Raw genomic sequence first — 20,481 nt, 5'->3', positions numbered from 1 at the left:
CTTCTTTTTCTCCAGTGACAAGGAAACGCTATGCAGTCCTCGATTACTTAATTATCTAACTGATATCTTTACTGTAGTCTTTTTGAATGTCCTCGCCTCTTGTTATTTTCAAATTAAATGACAGTTTCATAGTGTGAACAGTTGTTCAGTTTAAATTGGATTGAGGCTTTCTACTTCGTTCATAAAGATCACGCAACAGATCTCAAATAGCAGTAACCTTTGATCATGTTTGGCACTAGAATTGAGCCAATGATCTCAAGAGGAAGAAACATTACCATTTTCATAAAAAGTTAAATCATGAAAATGTTTTGATTAACAGGAACACCCAGATAAAGAGCTTGGTTAGTTCTGAGACAGAAGCTAAGGCTGACAAGTGGTCTGTGTATAACGCACAATTACATGCTCTACATAAAAAATAAAATAGATGACAATTATGGAAAGCAACTAAAATTAAGTCAATAATCCTGGAATTAAGCTGAACTTGCTATTCCCCAGCATGGTTTGAAAGTGCAGAACAGTTTTCTGTCCCAGTTTTTCCTCCCAGTTCTGTAACTAGGATTACAATGGCCTGCCATGCTTGTTAGAACATTTCTCTCTTCTAGCCTTCTCCGAGCCAAACACAGGGATTCTCCAAGACCGCTGGAGAAAAGCAATGCTCTGCCAATCCTCATCACCATCGCTGCCCACTGAGGGCTCCTACCACCACCAGTATTATGGTTTATGCTACCAATCTGACCTACAGCTTTGGAGAGTGACACGGGGGGGACTCTTCCTCCTATGTATTTGGAGGAACAGTCTGGCAGAAATGACCCCGTCCCATCCTGGCTGCCCAGCATCGTTAATCCCTAAAGAGGATGTGAAGGAAAGCCTACAAGGTAACATAAATATACTTGGCCCTGCGCAGCACTCAAGTTTGTTCAATGGACAACTTCCATTACCTGCTTACCAGTTCTGATCCATGGCTGTCTTCCCAATCATGAATATTTGGGTGTATTTAAAAATGATTTTCAAATATGTCTAGAGTCGTCATGTGTTCATTAGCAGAAACAACCTCCCCCCGTGCTTTCCAACAGCCTTTCTGTTCCAGCAGCAGAATCCAGGCCCTAATCTCTGATTCCTGTTCCCCTCATATTTTATTCCTCAGCCTTTTAATTCTCAACCACCAAATCTTTCCCTAGCTGAAAATTTGTCTGGCATCTTTCACTACTTGACGCTTGAGTCCTCTGAGAGGAAGAGGCTATTAAAAAAGATCTTAATACCCAGGGAAGGCTGTAGAAATCACAGCGATTTAAGACGTCTATAAGGTCAGGTGTAAGGGGGTAGATGAGGACACCATATGGTGAGCTGTGAGGAGGTGACCCCGTCTCCCTGCACATTTCCTTGCATGGTAGCTAGGAGGTGTGAAATGTTCATGGGTGGAAGGGAGTCCCCCACTCCCCTCTCCCCTTCGTCTACTCGTGCTCCTGCCCTGCTGGGTCACACTGAGCTGTGCCTGTTCAAATACTGTCCTGCTGCCGTCTCCTTTAGGCTTACGCAGCCACTTGCAGTATAAAAGGTAGGGCCCCAGCAAGGCCCGACTTGAGCAAGATTATCGTTCCTGCTTTCTCTGTGTTAACGTGATCCCTCTGTGTGCTCCAGGTCGGCAGCCGTCTCCTGTGTTCCTTGTGAAGGTGACAGCTCGAAGCTGCACTAAAACCCGTTTCGCTTTTGCCTACCCATGTCCTATCGTTCCCTATTCTCTCTTTGTAGGTCTTGCAAGATGATTTTTTTTATTTACTGCTTGTAATAGCTTAAGGAAATATTTCTCATTTTGTAATGGCTTAGAAATACTAGTGGAAAGAATAAAATAATTCCTCAAGTCTTCCAAGATGTCTGAAAGCAGCTGAGAAAGATATCTAGAATTTAACTCTCAGCCCAAATCTTGTTCTTGTCCTGCTCCTGCTGATGGGATCTTAGAGTCCATTTTAGAAATAATATATCTAATTTCTGCTGCAGCAGCAGCCACATGACAGAGCCACAGGCTATGTCCTAGTGTGCGAGGAACTGTGGTACTGTTACTCCACTGCTCACAGCTTCAGGTCCTGCCCAACATCTGAGTAAGGTTAGCGGAGCTTGGCTCATTATCAAATAAATTACTACCTTTAGCAAGATAATGATCTTAAGCCTTCTGCAGTGCAGCAGTACTCAAACAATGAATCATGTGCTGGAGTTGTCAGGATATGTGCTTCTAGCTTTCCCTCCGCTTTCAAACTGCTGAACTGCATCAAAAAAACTAATACAAATCAAATGAATGTGTCTTGGTTTGACTTTTCCATTTACATGTATTGTATTGTTATCATAATTTTATACCATCTTAGGTGGCACAGAAAGTGGATCCTGAATGGGATGGTGGGTATGTAATATAATCTGTTGGGATGTGAGCCTTCCTTTGAAAAATGTTCAGGCCTTTTCCCTTTTCACTTACCTGTATCCCAGAGAGGTTTTGCAGATGAACATAAATCACAGTCACTGTAACCTATGGAGATTTGTATTGTCCAATGTGTATATATATATACATGGTCAGAATCAGTAATTACTACCTTGTCAGGCTTTATGCAGACATTTTCCTTTGGCTTAGGTGATGAATATCTGTGATCTTGGAGAAGAATCTGTTTGCTCTCCTGCTGCTGCTGAGAAGTTCCCAGGGGAAATAAATAATGCACCAAAACAGGCTGAGTCCTGCAGCGCAGAAGCAGAGAGATTCCAGGACCGCTCTTGCTGGAGATGATTTTCATAGATTATGGCATAATGAGAAAGGAATGTACTAACAACACCCAGGTTGCCAATAAACCTGGATAAACTTGATTCAGACACTAAGGAAACAATACCCATACAAACACATTTACAAACACAAACCCTTTGAATAACATTAAAACTGTTACTTAATTCAATAAGCACTTCAGGACATTCGAAGAACAGGCTGACTTAGCAGTCCCAGTTATCACTCACAAGCTAGATGGCTTCAATGCCAAGCTGTGCCACCACATTTGCTCGGTGCCCTCTTGATATCACAAAATTTTAGCGCACCGTAACGTGCAGATTGTCTCCCACCACAGCACGTGTCCACCACCTGCGCTTAAACAAAAATCAAAGCTGCAGCGGTGGAGAACATGCAACACGCCATACTAGCGTTAATATAGGACAGTTGTTGCAATGCTGTGGAAAGGGTGCGATAAAGAGATCTATAGCTCCCCTAAATCATGTTATTATGCTGTTGCTCAGACTTGGTGCCCTGAAGCTTCTTTGTGGAAGTCATAGTTGTTGAGCAAACTTATTTCTCTGCTAGATCTGTAAGAAGATGCCCTTCAACTGTATAATGAGGGCAGTGTTGGAAAACACTTTTTAAATCCCTTACAGTGGCCTTTACCATTGGTTAAGTTAACCCTGCTGTGCCTCAGCTCCCCCACCCCTAGAAGGAAACTGGTGCCGCTTCTCTGCCTCGCAAGGATGTCGGGCAGATTCACAAGTTTCTACTCGTGCCAGCTTTGAGCAGGAAAATGCTTCAGCACCCCTGGGATCTGCTCCTTTGCTTTGCTAAGAACTACAAGCGAGGTTACGTGTTTCAGCTGCTTCCCTGGCTCTCAGGCACGACCACCAGGAGGTCGGAACACATCCGAGAAGCAAAATGAGCGCATTTCCTCTCCGTTCCCGGTGCCCTCAGTGCAAAACCATCTGGGAAGCTAATGGGGGAGCCGGGAGGGAGCTCAGAGAGCAAACTGCAGCCTGCCGGAGGATGGCTCGGCTCCTAGGGCTGGCGGGGGGGGTTTGAAGGAGGAGAGAAACAAACAACAACAACAACAACAACAAAAGACCAATTAAAGAGCAAAGGAAACCCGCTCCGGCCAGGCTGGGCGGACTCGCCCGCACCTCGCCGAGCGGAGCCGCCGCCCTGCGGGACGCCCCGGGGAGCGGCCGCCGCCGCCCCGACCCCGCCGGTCTGCGCCGAGCCCCCGCCGGCAGCGGCGGCCCCGGCCGAGCCCCGGCCCGGTAAGTCCCGTCCGGGGCTGCGGGGCCCCTGAGCACACGGGGAGGGAGGGGCGGATCGGGGCGGGGGGGATTTGTCCGTGTTTGCCGGCCTTGGGGAGCAAAACCGCAGGACGAGGTGCGGCGGGTGCCGGGGTCTGCCTGCAACAGGTCGCGTTGGTGTGGCTGTCCCCGGTTTCTCTTTACGGAGGAACTTCTGCGTTCTGCGCTCTCTCCATGGGTAAGTGGCTCGTCTCGGTGGGCATTCGGGCATCGGACCGGATCAGGCCCCTGAGGCAGATTACTGCGCCCGCCAAAGTTTCTACAGATCTTTCACTTTTCCTCTCCCAGAAGCCTAGGCAGGAGCCAAGCGCAAGGAGAAGGCAGCTGGCTTTCAGGGGCCCCATCAGCTGCAGGAGGATTGGCGGTGGCCCTCTTCAGTGGGGTGCGTGGGGATCCTCTGCGGGATCGGGTCTTGCTGAATAGGGACCCCGCAGCCACCTCTTTGCTGGCCGCGACAGCCCCGGGGGGTCCGTAGGCCAGGGGTGATCTCAGGCACATACACTCCATGCCAAATGCATCGTTGAGCTTTGCGGCATGTTCACTATTACGTGGCTTGGGCTTTGCTTGTTACAAAACTGTTTTGCCTTTCTTCTGAGATACGGTATAACTCTCGTAATGCGTACAGAGAGAAGGAGCGATGTTTTTAGTAGAGCTGCTGTTCATGTGTGTGGGCATCTTTTTGAAGATGGCCAGTAGGTATTTGTAGCTCAAATCAGAGTGAGTCAGGACTGGGATACTGGAAGTCATGGGCTGTAAAACTGACACGCACAACCAGAGCCTTAGTGGCCTTTGCATCTCCACTTGGCATCTCCCACTGAAGCAGTTCTCCTGGGAACTGCCAAATTAAAATCCTTCAGGAAAACAGTACGTGTTGCTAGTGGTGTCTGTTATGTGGTCAGGCAAGATGAGCTCCAGCCGTGTCTCTAAGCGAACATTACTATTAATGTGTGTTTAATGAGTGCTATAGGCCTAAGCCATACCCAGCACATCTCCTTCAGGCGTGAGTGTTTGCCGTGAGCTGCCAGGCAAACAGCACTTGGACAGGAGAGCAGCTGTAGTGCAGCATGGTTTGTTTTGTGACGTTTTTGAGTTCAGTTTGGTGATGATGATAATGCTTTTCTGCAGCTCTGACTAAAGTGATTCTGTCTACCTTCATAGACATCTGCTTTGAAAACCTACTGGTCCCAGATTTCCTTAATATACTTGAAAGGGGTTTCTTCAGTCCTTGAGGCAAAGCAGAGCATGGAAATTAGGAATGGAAACTTAAAACCTTCTCTTCAGTCTTGTTTTCAGCACAATAGATGCTTCACACTGCTCCCACATGGGAAATGCACATATTAAGTGTGATTGCCACAAATGTGGAGAGAGGTGAATTGATTTGCCAAAGGTCAGAGAGCCAGTGTCAGTACTGGGATCAGCCCTGAAGGCTGCTTGGCTCCCAGCTGGTAGATGACACTTTTTTATTTTTGCATGACAGAATGCAGTGATCTGTGTTTGCACCAGCAGCATCTGCAAGGGAGAAGCAACCTGTGCACACCAAAGGCGTTGTACCTGTATATCAAGAGCTCAGGCGGTGGCCCCTCCCCACCTAACTATCTTCCTCTTTTTGTTGCTTGGAGCATTACAATATACTAAGAACAGCCTTTTTTTTGTTCCCCCCCCCCCCCCCCCCCAAGTCAGACTAAACGGTCCTGGTTGGGGACTGGGAGACTTTGCTTTTCCTGAGTGATTGTTTCAGGCCATCTGATGACTAGGACCACCAAAGCTCCATGTCCTGCTCCCCTTTTGTTTTTTCTTGGTTCTCTCCATGGCAATAAGGGCTGCCGTGTGCCTCTGCTGCATGGCGGTCTCAGAGGGATGCCAGTGCTTGTGATCCTCCTTACGTGGCAATGAGTAACAGGGAGGGAATCTGACCCACAGAAACCTACCACTGGTGTTCCGTGAGTGGATCTAACTCATTTCTGAGTTTGGTTTTTAAGGAAAAACTGAATGGTTTTCATAAGGACAATTTTAGGCTGGCTTTTGCAACTGTCTACCTACTGACTGTTGTTTCAGTATCTTGGAGCTTGCCTGCAAATAAATTAATGCAGATATAGTGCGATATCAGGAAACACACTTAGTGGATTGTATTGTGGCATACTATTTTTTTTTTCTGATAGCTTAAATCAGTTCCCTGAGTGCAGCAGGTACACAGCAAAAGGGGTGGTTTATTTTTCTAGTTGTATTGCTTTCTCCTTCCACATCTGCACCCCCTCTAAAACAACTGTCCTGGCAAAACTTAACCTAAATTCAGCCTCTGACAACAAGGTGAACATTAAGAAGCAGTTGTTCTGGGAAGCACTGATAAAGTATATGAACTCCATGAAGAAGAATATGAACTCCATGTAGAAGTCTCCCTGCTGTCCTGTGCTGTCCTGTCCTGCACGCTCTGCTCCGCAGAATTGCAATTGCAATGCATAGCAATGGTGCAATGGAGAAGAGAGCTGGAAAAAAAGCTCCTGGCTTGTTCCCTCAGATCCCCTTTCAAATGGGCTGTTGGGTGGGCCAGCTCTTTCTCTCCCAAGTGTTATTATAATCCATTTACACTGGGAAAAACCAGGTTTGCTGCCAGGCAGCATACTTTCCATCAGCACATGTAATTGCTGGGTGGCGGAGAGAGGTAGAGACTTTGGTTTTCAGGCTGGAGAGAGAGAGGGAGGGAGCATGGCCAGGGTGTGCGCTGCACGGCATCGTCGTGTGCCCGACCATGAATTCCAGGTTTTGCAGGGGTGTGGGCTCAGCTGTGTAAGCAAAACCTTCTGCCCATTCACCCCTCAGCATGGGCAATAGGAAGGGAGGCAGGTAGCCGAGATTCAAGCAGCTCGAGGGATGGAGAACTGGCCCAGGGGCGCAGCTTTTTTTTTAGCTTGTTTTGATTTCCACGCACACATGGGCCATGTGAAGTTGGCTGAGCCAACCTTGGCCAGAGGTTCAGCAAAACAAACAGGTCTTACTGCCACGACCTGAAGGCCAGACTAGCTGCTGAGCTTCACTGGAGCAGGGGCAGGTTTGGTTTCTGGCGTGGAGAGGAGGTTCTTGTATAGGGCTGACCCACAACAAACACTGAGCTGTGTTGCTCAGACTGCCGCCAAGGGAGCGGGAGGAGGTTTGTGTTAGCGTGTGAGGATGCAGCGCCGACACACCTGCTGCTGAGATGGACCTTTTTGTAGTGACCTTAGACCATCCCCTCAGGCTCAGTCAAGGTCTCTCAGACATCTGTACACGTATAGTAGAGGGAGACCCTGACTTAAACTCTGTCTTTTGAGATTTAAAAATTATTTTAACAAGTGAGAGCATATAAGTCCCGTAGCAACAGTTCCTTCACGGCACTTCATAGCTCTTTTCCTCCAAGCAGAAGCGCCTGCTGTACCTACCTGGCCCTGAGCCACCACGCAGCCAGGCATTGCAGGCCCTGAGGGCTAACAAACATCCACTGGGATATTACAGCTCGGATCCAGCCCTTTTGGGATTGGGGTGTCTTGCTCCTGTGTGCTCGGCAGTGTGTGCTGCTTCTGCTGGTAGTGTCGTGGCGCTGCCTGAGCAGAGGCAGAAGCAGCCCTGCAGGCTGCGAGGTACTGGGAGGTCAGGGCAGAGCCTGTTTGCCCAATTTGGCCTCACAGCTGAAGATGGAAATGGAGAAGTGAAACCGTACACACAGTCTGGTCAGAGCAGGTACGTGGGAGGAGGGAGGGTTGAGCCATCCCCTCCCCAACGGCTGCTGAAGTGAAGGGGTTCAGGAGAGCAAGGAGGCGTCTACCTAATACCAAGCCCTTAAAGGACCCAGATCCAAAGCCCAGCTCAGCCCACGGAGGAGCTATTCATGGTTTCATCATCCTTTGGATCAAGACAGAGGGTTTGAAGTGGCGATCGTGGCTGGTAACAAGGGCGGTGGATTCCTGTTCCCCAGCCCGCTTGTGTGCAGCTGGGTAACGAACGTCTCCTTTATCTGCCTACAACCAGCTTGTCGGGCCCATCCACTCCTGCTTCTGCCCAGAGGACTTTGCTTTGTTTCCTGTTTCACCTAAAATTTCTTAACTTCTCTCTCCTAAAATATGGTAGTTTATCTTTTGTGGTTCTGTGTGTCACATCTTCCTGTATGCTCTTAGACCTATTTCCTGCCCCTTCTCCTGTGTTTTCTGTTTCTCACACTAGCTCTCTAAACCCAGCTCCCCAAGCAAGTATTTCTACCTCGCAAGCTGCTTACAGCAGCTAGATGCCTTTTCTGAGGCAAACCAATCCCAGACAAAACTGTCCCAGCCCTTGTACTTATGCAGCTGCTAATTTGACCCTAATCCGTTTTAAAAGGAGAGGGCTGGTGGGTGAGCATGGAGTCAGAGGAGGGAGATCCTCGCTTGCCAGTATGTCTGCAACACTGACAGACCCATGGTGTGATTTGCACGCTTTCCCATGGGAGAAGCAGCATTTTAACTCTTCCCTGATCACTTCAAAGCTGATTATTTCTTGTCTCTTGAGGTTTTATGATCATTTTATTAGGTAAGGGGGTAAGTTAATCTCTTTTTTTAATTAATCCCTAATTTAGATAACTGCATTACGTACCCATCTTCTGCCTTGAACTTCCTCATTCGTTCTCTTTGTGTTTTGCAGACTTCCTGGCTGTGCTTCAGTGGTGGCTGACTGAATATAGTCTTCTCTGCATCACGGTAATAGTCGTAATGTGAAGTTTAATGAGCACCTGCAAAGTCGTGTAGCAGGTAAGTGCTCCGGGGGTCATTCTTCCTTCCAGATTTGATGTGATTTAGAAAAGCTTCTTGATGGGCTCTCACGAGGAGATCTTGAGCCTTGCAGCAGAAATGCCGGAAGGAAAGTGGTGTGGCTCATATTTTAGTAAATGTTCCCAGCAGCAAGGGTCAGACAGCACTTGCAAAGCAAAAGTAGCGATACTGTGAAGGTTTAATTTGGAAATGGCTTCAGTTTAGAAGATCAGCGTTAAAAGCCTCTCTCTTTTGGCATTCGGTATAAAATTGCTTTTATCTGACTGCTTGGTACAGTTGGAGTCTAGTCAGAGAGTGATGGCAGAAGGGAACCAACAGGTCCAAGCTTTGTGGACAGCAGCTACTGCTGCATTTGCTGCTGTGCAGGAGAACTTGCCAGAGGTACCTTACCCAGATTGGGAAAGCACTAGGTTCCCCCTCCTCCAGGTGTTTGAGGGAGAGCAAAGGCCTTGGAAGTGCCTGCACAACCTCCTGGTGATCAGGGGTGACAGCAGAGGCAGCCACATTGAAGGGAAATAGTGGCTTTTACAAGCCAGCAATGTGTAGAGTTCTCATGTTTGTACAAAAACCCCTGAAAAACCTGCTGAAAGCAGAACTGCTGGGTGAAACCCAGGCGTCTGGCAGTGTTGCTCTGCGAGTGTGTGACAGGAGGCTCTGAGGGTAGCAGGGGTGGGAAGGGAAGAACTAGAGCTGATGGCAGAGGGAGCCGCCAGAGCAGCAGTCCTGACTGCCACAATGTCCTGCTACAGCTCTGAATACCTGTTACTTCATGTACTCCATGTGATTTTTTTTCTTATTTATTCTGGGTCTGTGTCTGTGTTGGGTGGTGTCTGTCACCTTCTTCCCATCCCAGCCAGTTCACATGGCTGCTCTGCTCTAACAAATGTCAGCTCACAGCGTTCCCTGACATGCTTTTCCAGCCAGCCCCGATCAAAGCTGTGAGAGCTGGCCCATTGCCATCCTCCTGGGTGTAAATGAAGCTCTTTTTCTTTTTCCTTTTCCCCCACCGTCTTTCATTATTATCCCTCTTCCAGCAGGTTTTTCTGGCTGATCTAGCACATTATTTATGTCAGTGATATTTGCCTCAAGGCAGAGATGCTTTTTCAGCATTTACAGGGAAAACATCTGATGCACCCCACTGCCATGCATGTGGTTTGGAAAAACCAAGCATGGTGTTGGCAAGGATGAGGACCATTCAGGCCAACTGTTGCAGAATTTAAGCCCTGTTAGGCACAGTCTCCAATTCATATGGTTATTTCAGTTGCCTGGCAAAGGAAAACGTACTGTTCCTTCGCTTTCGAAACCAGGGGGAAGAGCACGTAGAGAAGGTTCTTGCGCCTGAGCAGAAAAGTGACGTTAGCTATAAGGCATCAGCTGAGCCACCTGTGTAACCCACTGCATCTTTCTCTGGGTTGGCTCAAGGGATGGCGGGCGCCATCAATTGAAAAGACAGAGTTTGTGGCCAAACCCAAATGAAAACAATGAAAATCAGCTTCAGAGTGCCTTGCTTTCAGTTCTTCCACATTTGGTGATGCTCAGTGAACACCTGATGAGTGGGAGCAAACAGTTCCCACGCTGCCCGCAGGGAGGGCAGTAGCTGCCTAAGAGAAGACACCGCCTGTATGTGCCAGAATCCCAGCAGGGCTTACAGCTTGTTTTGGAGAAAGCATATGCAGTGATAAGGAGACTTTCCTACAGGTAGAGGTAGTTAAGCAGTAGTCTAAACTGCCTTGAGAGGCAGAGATGGAGATTTGCTGGAAGCTTTTCAGAACAAAGTAGACAAAGACTTGCCAGAAACCATCCAGGTGCAGTGCAGGCCATGCATGTAGGCAGAGGGGGAGAGTGTATTGCTTTTTCAGACCTCATTTTTTTTCCCTATTTTTTTAAACTCTTGTAGAATATTGATACGTACCAGAGATGGAGATAAGGAGACGTTCTCAAGCTTAAACTGTGATGCTTGATGTTCACAGTATAGTGCTTCCCAGAGGGGCATGTGCTTGTGTGTGTATCTGCTCCCAAAATGCTTAGATCCTAAGCTATTTCCTCCCGGATGTTCAGGTACCTGACTGCCACTGGTTTCAAATGAGAGTTTGGTTTCTAAAGACCTCTGGAGATTTAGCAACCAAATACCTTGGGACTGTTGGAAATGTGGGAGAAAACACTTGGATTTTCTGCAGCACAGCCACTTCTGCAATGCAGACTGCATGATAATTGAAGACGACCCTTATCTTTTTCTCCCAGGCTAGTAGGGGCAAGGATGAGATGGGTGTCTGTATTTTGGGTAGCTGGAATCCATCAGCTCACCCTCCCCTACTGTAACACGCAGTGACATCAATTATCTGGCACACTAGGTGACTTAAGGACATAGAGCAGTCCTACCTAGTGAGCTGGCTATGCTCAGGCTATGTATCATGGCTGAGCTCTTCTGCAGCCAAAGTCAGAAGATGGTCTGAAGGTGCTTGGCTGACATCCATCCCACCTCCCTGTGGAGCCATAGCTGCTTTATGCTCTTGGAACGAGTGCAGGGTTATGATCTCAAGCTCTGAAGGAGTTACAGGAAGAAATGTCGACTGAAAGGGACGTGTTTGCGTCGTTAAGTCATCCACGACGTGTGCTCCCAGCTCAGCCTTGTTATTTGCTGTTAGTCCTGGACACTTTCAGTCTCCCATGCGGAGCTGGAAGCTGTCTTTGCTCCTTGCTAAGCTAAGCTCCTTGCCTGCTGCAGCAGAGGGGATTTTTGTGCCTACGAGCAGGGGCCCCACAGCTATGACTCACAGTTCCCATTGCGTTGTAACTTAGCCTTTAAGTGTGCGGAGAGGCTGTCCCTTGGCTTTCAAACAAAGCCTTCCTTTGTTGTGCTTGTGTTATAAAGGAAGCAAGCGTATGTGTTCGCCCCACACATCCCAAATGAAAACCACGTGGCTTCACAGCCTTAACGTGTGTTTGGTACTTTTGCTACAGCAGTGCACGTTACATCAGTCTTATCCCATTGAGTCTTTTCAGAGTTTTTCTTCCCAGCATTCAGTTTACAAACTCTTCAGGGAAAGAAAGAGCTTAAAGCTGTTTTCTTTTGTTGGTAAGCAGAGGGGACTGAGCAAAGAGCACATGAAAATTATTAAATATGGGTGCATGTGGCAATAGGCTGGTCTCTGAGTCATTCTCTTGGGTAAAAATGGCTCTGAGTTGGTGGCCACGGGTGCTGAAAGCTTCATGGAAATATTGTACGGAAGTGGGGCAGTTTGTTTTCTTGTATAGCTTTGCTTTTTTCTTCTGATTTTTATTTATTCAGACTGATTTTGAAAAGCAGGGTTAGCCAGCAGTACTCTGCAGCCAACATATTTGTGTGCGTACGTGTCTCTTGGCAGTTTTTAGGTTTATGACTAGCGAGCCAAGACTGGGCTTACTGCTTCCAAAAGCGTTTGTGTTGTTTCTCCTGTTCTTTTCTAGAGCCACCAGGTAATGAAGTAAGAGGGCCTGATCCTTCCTGCAGATGCTGGCGTGCAATGCGGAGTGCCTCTGCTTAGATCAGGGAGTCATCCTAGTGAGAGTCAAGGAAACGGGGCATTGCAGTAACAGTGCTCTTTCTTGCTCTCTCCTTCTTCCACGCCCTCTACCCATCCCTGCAGGGGCTTTCACAGTCTGGTTTTTGGTTTGGTTTTGTTTTTTTTTTTTTTACTTTATTTAAGGAACTATATTGTGTTTTATAAAAAAGCCGGTATTGCAGGCAATGGAATAAAGCATTGCTTTTCATTTCTGTGGTGACGTTTTGGCTACAATATCCAGCTTTTAAATACTGTTCCTCCCCAACTGTTTGAATACAAACAGCTGTAACTAGTTAGCAATACAATAGTCCAACATCACACAAACCTCTGATCCCATCCAGTGTTTTTGAGTCCTGTTTAAGCAGATACTTAGGCATGCAGGTCTCCTGACATAGGAGTGTGACTTTGTCACAGAGTCAAGACTGTGGTGGAGCAGAAGATATCAGATCAACCAAATTGCCAGCCTGCAATGACAAGTTCTTTTTGCTGTGTTTTTGGTGAGCGTCTCAGTGTGGAAGTGTCTGGCAGCTACTGTGCTTTCTACTGTCTGTAATACATAAGTGCTCATTGTTATATGACTGAAATGGGACTTCATAGTTTCACATGTAAAACATAATCATTCTGCGAGTCACATCTGAGCTGTGCCAATATCCACATGTGCTCTTCTTAGATGTGCTGGAGTGGTGTATCCCTGCTGGGAAATCAACTTTCTAATAATGTTTTCACCAACCCTTTTAATACCAAAGCATTTGTTTGAATGCATGCACAATATATAGCTAAGTTGGATGTGTGGCAATGTAGGGCATATGCTTACCTTAAGATGAGGAGAGTCAGAGTAACCACTGCCTGATTTAACAGCACTGGTGTGATTTTGTCCACCTTGTTGAGAATTAAGTGGGGAAAAGAAAGGCAGATTTAAACAAACATCTTGACAACGGAACCTTTTTTGTACTCTCACCACCTTTCCCAGAGGTGACTGCCAGATTGGATCAATGAGCCGTGGCTGTCTGCACGTGCAAGGGGAGGTTGTGTGGCTGAGAGGGTGACAGCCAGAGCGGGTCCCAGCATGAGCACCAGCTGGAGGCCAGAGAGCATCTGTGCGGTGACATTGCTCCATACATTGTTGTTGACACTATCAGGCTTTTGGTAAAGCAGGAGGGGGTATGTGTCCATCTGTGCCGATGAAAGATTGTGCAAGGGAACAACCAGCTATTGCCTGAGCTCCCAGCACATTAGGCTTGAGGGGAGGGAGCTGGCGAGGTTGGTAAGCCAGCCTTCTTTTTTTATTTCTTGGTGTGCGTTTTTCCTCCTTCTAAAAAAAAAAAAATATCCACAAAAGTTCATTCTACTCCAATTGTTTTCCTCACAATTAACAGAGAAAATTTATTTGGCTTAAAAAGCCAAGCTGTTCCTGGCCGTGATCCTACCACAACAGCTCAGTACGTGGGTGGGAGCCACATGCATGCTTCCTACCTTTCCTCTCCTGCCTCCCTCGCAGCCAGCACTATGTTCCAATTTGTAAAACCGCTTCTCAGCCGTAGCAGGGGGAACCCGAGGCACTGCACAGGCTGCCCACGCGCTGCTTGCTGACAAGAGCTGATCTGGCTTGCACAGTCAAAAAGCAAAAAAACACATTCAGGCAATGGGCAGGATGCTGAGTAGCACACTCCTCACGCTGTTAGCTTTGTCTCCTGGTCTCCATGGGCACCCCCTCTTGGGTCCAGCCTTACAGTGAGTAAACAGTGGTGCTTTGGGAGCATGACGTGGTTCTGTGTTCATTTAGAGTTATTACAGCTGTCCTTGATGGTGGCTGCCGGCTTCTGGGGCAGGAAGAGGGGGCCAGAATCATAGAATCATTTAGGTTGGAAAGGACCTTTAAGATCATCGAGTCCAACCGTTAACCTAGCACTGCCAGGTTCACCACTAAACCATGTCCCTAAGAGCCACATCTACCAATCTTTTAAATACCTCCAGGGATGGGGACTCCACCACTTCTCTGGACAGCCTGTTCAGATGCTTGACAACACTTTTTGTGAAGAAATTTTTCCTAATATCCAATCTAAACCTCCCCTGGCACAGCTTGAGGCAGTTTCCTATTGTCCTATCGCTTATTACTTGGGAGAATAGAGCGACACCCACCTCGCTACAGCCTCCTTTCAGGTAGTTGTGGAGAGCAATGTTCTGGTCACTGGCATGGTACCTGTATGTACTGAGAAATAGTGACTTAGAAATATCCGGAAATATCCCCCACTTGCTGATGAAACTGAAAATCTAAAAGGTGCCACATCTCTTTGGGTTTTGGAAAAGAGCCCTAAAAGGCAAATAACCTGTTTTAAGCCAGAAAGAAAACTGTGTACTCTAGGCTTTGGGGGAAGGGGGCCATGGGATTTTATAGCAACATCTTACAAATACATCTGTGTGCAGAGAAAGCTGAGGCAGGAGGGGAGGACCTCTGAACATCTTGAGCGCTACTGCAAGAAGAAAAGAAACGATCTGTCCTACTTTTACCCACAGTGGCCACCGGAAAGTTAGGGGTTCAAACTGCAGCAAGGGCATGAAAGAAAGCTTCCTGATGGCAATGGTAGTGAATGACTGGAATACATGAGAGAGACTCCCTGTCCTTGCCAGGGCAAGTCAAGCACTCCTCTGCTTGAAGAGATGCTGACAAAATCACTTCTTGCTTGGACCTGGGGCCACATGGTAGTGTCTGCCTCCAGAGCAATGTCAGTGTTGCTTGCATGCCTATCCACCCCGAATCTGCCTGTCTGTGGGAAGGGAGGGCTACCTAGTCCTGTGCACAGGATGAGCATCATCATTTCCTTGGAAATACCTGATCTGGTGACCCCGGGAGGAAAATATTGCTTCCGAAAGTCCACAGCAGACCTGTTGGGCAGGATGTCCGACTCCAGCTGCGCGACTGGCCCCGTTGGCACTGCAGCAGGCTCGGGACAGGATGTCCACGGATGTTACAAAAGGCTAGCGTGTTCTCAATCAAACAGCAAAACAATAGTTATCAGGCAAGTGACCTTGTCCAACTGCTGTCCTATGGCCAAGCAGCTAATCTGGGGTGGGGCTTCCAGGCATGTTTTGGAAGGCAGTTGCTCTGCCATACCTGCCTTGTGTAGTCCTGAGCAGGCCAGCTGGCTTGTTCTGGTTTTAAACATGGTTGTGGTACCAGTCTCAACATCCAGACCTCTGCACCTGATGTGTTGGTGCATTCGGTCCTTTCCACTGGTGGCTTTGGTAGAGAGCCAGAGACAGAGCCTGATCCCACTAGACCATGCTGAACCAACTGCGACTGTGCTGGCAACTGGAATTTGGTACTTTGTCTGTAGCACTAATTTAATGCTCAAGAAGACAAGTCAGAGCATGAGTTATAGCTGCTGTGGCTGGAACCGTCCTGTCCCTGTCGGTAGCTCATCACACCAACATCCTGTATGCAAGCTGGATTCATAGGGGGTGAAAGAACAGCACAAGTTGGTGCCGCTCAGACTCTGTATTGCGTTTTTGTGGCTCAGTTTTCCTGGCTGGGCTGTGTGCGCTGCAGCTGACTGTGCTCAAGAGATGGGAGAGCAGGAGCCTCTCGGGGCTGCGCCATGCTGCATGATCTCTGAGTGGGCTGTGCTGGGTGCTGTCAAAGCTGATGGTGGAGCGGGAAGTGGGGGGTCTTCATGGCTCTGTTCGGTTCTGGGGACGCATTCTCACTGCAGCAGTGGGGTCTTTGTTGTGGAGAGTAGAAACCAGCTAAGGATCCTCATTTGAGCCTCTGGGCTCTTGCTGCCTGTGCCAGGTAACAGCTAGGCAGGATCATATGTGCTAATGCATACGCAGTGGGGTGGGAAGGGTAGACTGGTGCAATAAACCCTTAGTCACCCTGGGGTGTGTTTCAGTACGTGGGCTCTGAGCAGTTGCCTGGGCTATAAGGGCCCTCCAGCCCCCCTGAGGGTCCAGTGCCTCGCCAGCCCCACCTGATGCCACAGCCCCACCTTTCTGACTCAAGTGAACATGGAAACTCTTGTTTTGAGATGCAGTGCTTCGGCATGATGTCTCCTAGGAACTGGCTTAGCTGGCAGTGTCCATCACACTGGGGTGCTGGATAACCTGCAGGCCCCAACAAACGTTGTGTTGACCTGGGTAGAAACCTCACTCTTTTCTGGTCTGAAATTCTTCACCAAAACGGGACTCCTCCCCTGCCCACCCGAGAAAATACTTCTTCAGTAAAAATGGTCTCAAGAACAAGACAGGTTTGACTGAAGTCCTGCCAAAACCAATTCCTCAAGTCCTGTGAAAGCCCAGGTCAAACTTGCAGAGCAGAGCATTGACCTGAAAGCAGCCAAGTGATAAGGGCAGCAACCTCAGGGGCCAGGAAGGAGAACAAAGCTTAGATTACTGCTACTCCCTCCTGAATTTGGAGGAGAGCCTTCAACAGAAGTTTGTGTCATCCAAGGTAAGCGATCAGACTATAAGGGCATAGACGTGTGCTCTGTTTTTTAAATATGTGCATATAAAATTAAAACCTGAAAATTTTCTCATTCTTCTCAGTGCAAAAGAGGCAAAATTTGAACAACGAATTCCCAGCAACTAATGACAGAGACCAGTCTGATATCTTCACCAGGGTATTGCTCTCTCTAGTGGTACCTTCGTCATTTCCATGAACATCCACCCAGCACATATCTCTTCCTGAGGCTTTACATGTAGCAGCTGGAAGGAAAACTGCCCTCACCATCTGTCCAGAGCCAGCAAAGGCCTTTCGACTCCTCTGTAAATGTTGATGGGGAGATGGTGGAAAAACAGCAGCATGGTGTGAGGTTGACTAAATAAAGTGCATCTTTCCAAGTTTTTGGCAGGAGCAATAATACTGGCATCCATCTCTGCAATTCCCATTTCTCTTTCATTGTGCATGTTTCTTACAATTCAGAGCTTGTAGTCCTCAGTAAGAGGGAACGTAATTTCTTTCTGCTGCAGCCTGGCATACCTCTGAATACATGCAGAGGTGGCAATGGTATTTGCAAATTGGAGGACATAGTGCATTTCAAAGGGCTTTCAGCAAACTTTTTGTCTTGACTAGGTCTTCGTAAATGCAGGAGAAGCATTTTCAGACAATACACTCAAAGGCCAAAAGGCAATTTGTTTTCCGTTACAGCAAGGGGAGGAATGGTGGAGCTCCCAGAAGCTCAGCTATGAGGGAGTACGGCTGAACTGGGCCTGAAACCCCGGGACTTGAGATTCACGTCTTCCCAGTAAGAAAGTCCCAAGTACAGGTTAGTGGCTGTTCTGGGCTATTAATCTCTCCAGTCAAAACAAGCAGCAGAGTCCTTTCCAGACCTCAAGGACCTTCCCCAAAAGAGTCTCAAATCATATTTGTTCCCATGAAAGTTCTGGTTTCAAAAACTTGGCAGCTTTCAGTGAAAAATCTCCCAACCAGCTGTAGTTTCTATCATCTCTTCAAATCGCCTCTTTTCTTGCAGCCTACCAGAGCAAAACACAATGTGGCAGCCACCTATTCACTGCCTTTTGTGTCAGCCAAATCGCAGGAAGCAATTGAGCGTGTCGTAAATGACGTCTTGGCGTATTCCAGTGCATTACTGAACAGCATTCAGTGGCTTGACTTGGGTTTTTCTAATTTAAGAATCAAAACTTCAGCTCACTCCTATCTGGTTTATTGCTGAACACTAGCCAGAGCATGTTTTGCTTCCCATGATTCAAAATCTAAGGGAACAAAAAGGTGAAAAAAATATGGCTGTATAAGGAACTCTTGAGGAAAGAAAGGGACCATTAATGAAAGGGAAATATTCTCCCGTGTTTTCAGAGAAGATGGAGGGTTATCCGGGCTCAGAGCACATGAGCAGTCTACAGAGGCAAGTTGCAAGCTGCTGTTTAAGCCTCTTTTCCTTTGCCAGCCTGAGCAGGAGGCTGCTATGGAAGAGCGTGTGAGGAAGGCTTGGGGACATCAGAAGTTGAGCACATTTTAGCTGGAAGGGCCGGGACATTGTTACGGCTTTGAGCATCATCGTCTCTACAAAGGACTTTGCTACTCATGCAGGGAAATCCCCTATGGCAGGGTGGCTGGTGGGAAGGGGGAGAGCACACACTGCCACAGGGCAGTGGCTGTCACAAGTCGGCCCACGTGAACATCAGATGAGCTCTGTGATGCTCCCAGGTGAGGAGAAGGTCTTCAAGGCAGAAGTGGAAGGTAGAGCCGAGCTCTGCCCCCATGCCACATAAAACACCACTAAGCAAATCTGCTTGCGCTAGCGTGCACTGCAAGCGCTACTCATCTTCAGGGCTGACTACAGTCAGGAAACAGTGCGATGGCTATTTTTATATTGTCTTGCAATAGTTTCTGCAGATGATTTTCCTTCAAGGCCACTTGTGCAGGGACCCAGGTAGCACAGGTGATGCGGAGACAGTTACTGCAGAGATGCAGGCACAGCAAGCGTTGGTTTGTAGAGCACAGCAACAGTTTTTTGGCTTAGGGGGCTGCATTTGTGCTGGTGAGGAGCTGCAGCTCTGCCTTTGCTCCACTGCCGAGGGGCTCAGCATGGCTGGTGAGTCAGGTCTCACCTGAGGGATCATTTTCAGAGCTCCGGCCCATTTCCTTCCAGCCTTTGGCATGGCTGGCGCTGCCCAAATGTGGCAAAGGAGAAGAGTCTTTTCCCGTGGCAGTTTTGGGGCAAGCCTCTCTGGGCAGACTCACCCCTTGGTTTTTATGATGTGTAAGCAAGAGGATTTCAGCCAGCTCTCAAAGTCCACATGCAGAGGGTGCTCTCCAGCCATCACCTGACCTTAGGCAAGCTTCTGCCTGGCTGTGCGAAGGCTTTACGCGCCTGTGAGCTTCATGTGCCGCTTCCCTTTCCTTGCAAGATGCTACCTGTAACTGTGCTCCAGGCAAACGGGTGAACCAAACATTACTGAATTGTGCAGCAAAGGGCTTTCAGATCAGCTTAGTGTGAGAGCTGGCCTCCTTCTGCACATGGCTTCATGGCAACAACCTGAACGGCATGATAGTGTCATCTTCCCCGTTCCCTTCTTGGGGCTCCCCGCATCATCTGGGACCTGCTGAAGGGCTGATCGGGATCCTCCAGCCAGGGAGGCTGCTTCAGGCTTGAAAGGATGAGGCCTAACTTGCCTGGGAGCTGAGGGTGGAGGGCTGCAGGTGCTCTTGGTGAAGCCTTTGAACATACCAAGTGCTGCAGGACACAGCTGATCATTGTTTCTAATTGTGCAGCAGAGTGATCGGCTGCTTTTATCTCTCTGAGCCCTCGCTCCACAGCTGGAGAGTGGGATGGTGCCTGCCCCCTCACTTCCCAGGGTTGTTCAGAGCAGTCGTTAACCTTAAAATCAGTGAAGCACCCAGTTACTGAAGCAGTGAGTGCCATGGAAAAGCCTAGAAGGAAACAAATTCTGGTGCCACGGTCAGGTTTGAACAAGCAGCATCACGTGCTGGGCAGTGAGCAGAGATGGAGCTTTGCATGGGGATGTTGGGGCTCCATTTATCTGCTTGCTCCTGGCCCTCCTCCCTTCCCTGAGTGGCTTTCCTTGGCCTCGCTGCTTCTTCCCCTGCTTTGTGCCTGTGGGAGCACAAGAGGTGGGGTCTCTGCTCTCTCACCCCGGGAACGCCCCAGCCCGGGGAGCAGGGCGAGGGCAGGCTCGGCTGCTCACAGACGTGGCCTGCCTGTGATGCGGCGAGGACCACAGTGCTCTCCCTCAGGGGGCTCTTTGGAGCCCTGGGACTGCTGCAGGAGGGTCAGCAGAAGGTAGTTGGATGTAAGCCTGTTACCAAGCCTGGACATTGTCTGTGTTTTGAATGGGAAAAAACTGTCAGGGCCAGAAATTTGGAAAAGGTTGAAGATCGGTTTGGCAACTTGCTGTTTAAAAACTCATGAATACTTTCTTTTTTCTTCATGCTTGAAATGTTGCTAAATTGGATGCATAGATGAAACAATGATGTCTCCAGCTTGGAAACATTTGGACTCTCTCCCTCTTCCCCACACGAAAGCTGTCTCAGCCAGAGCAGGCATAAATATTTTTATCAGACTTAAATGACTTGGGCTGAAGTTAAAAGCAAAGGAAAAGAGCGGCCTTTGTTATGGGGAAGGCTG

At 48.3% G+C, this 20,481-nt stretch overlaps 2 protein-coding genes across 4 annotated transcripts in view; one reads left to right on the top strand and one right to left on the bottom strand.

Annotated features, from left to right (window-relative positions):
- Positions 1–4,276, bottom strand: part of CFAP58 (cilia and flagella associated protein 58) — a 68,196-nt gene extending 63,920 nt beyond the window's left edge. The window contains exons 1-2 of the mRNA XM_087766043.1: positions 3,907–4,276; positions 2,809–2,852 (exon numbers count right to left, since the gene is read on the bottom strand). Of these exons, the coding sequence (XP_087622169.1) occupies positions 2,809–2,852; positions 3,907–4,276 (414 nt within the window). The remainder of the gene's footprint in view (positions 1–2,808; positions 2,853–3,906) is intronic.
- ITPRIP (inositol 1,4,5-trisphosphate receptor interacting protein) overlaps positions 3,529–20,481 on the top strand; it is a 28,556-nt gene continuing 11,603 nt past the window's right edge. The window contains exons 1-2 of one of the 3 annotated variants that reach the window (XM_087767208.1): positions 3,529–4,026; positions 8,710–8,816. The gene's annotated coding sequence lies outside the window, so the exon portion shown is untranslated. Of the gene's footprint in view, positions 4,027–4,113; positions 4,244–8,247; positions 8,607–8,709; positions 8,817–20,481 lie in introns of those variants that run through there. The other 2 variants (XM_087767209.1, XM_087767212.1) reach the window with 2 other exon arrangements.

This window comes from Nipponia nippon, unplaced genomic scaffold (genome assembly GCF_047370975.1).
Source record: "Nipponia nippon isolate SJK-2023a ecotype South Korea unplaced genomic scaffold, ASM4737097v1 scaffold_3, whole genome shotgun sequence".
Lineage (NCBI taxonomy): Eukaryota > Metazoa > Chordata > Aves > Pelecaniformes > Threskiornithidae > Nipponia > Nipponia nippon.
The sequence above is the reverse complement of the archived record's forward strand: the minus strand, read 5'-3'. Positions and strand labels throughout refer to the sequence as shown.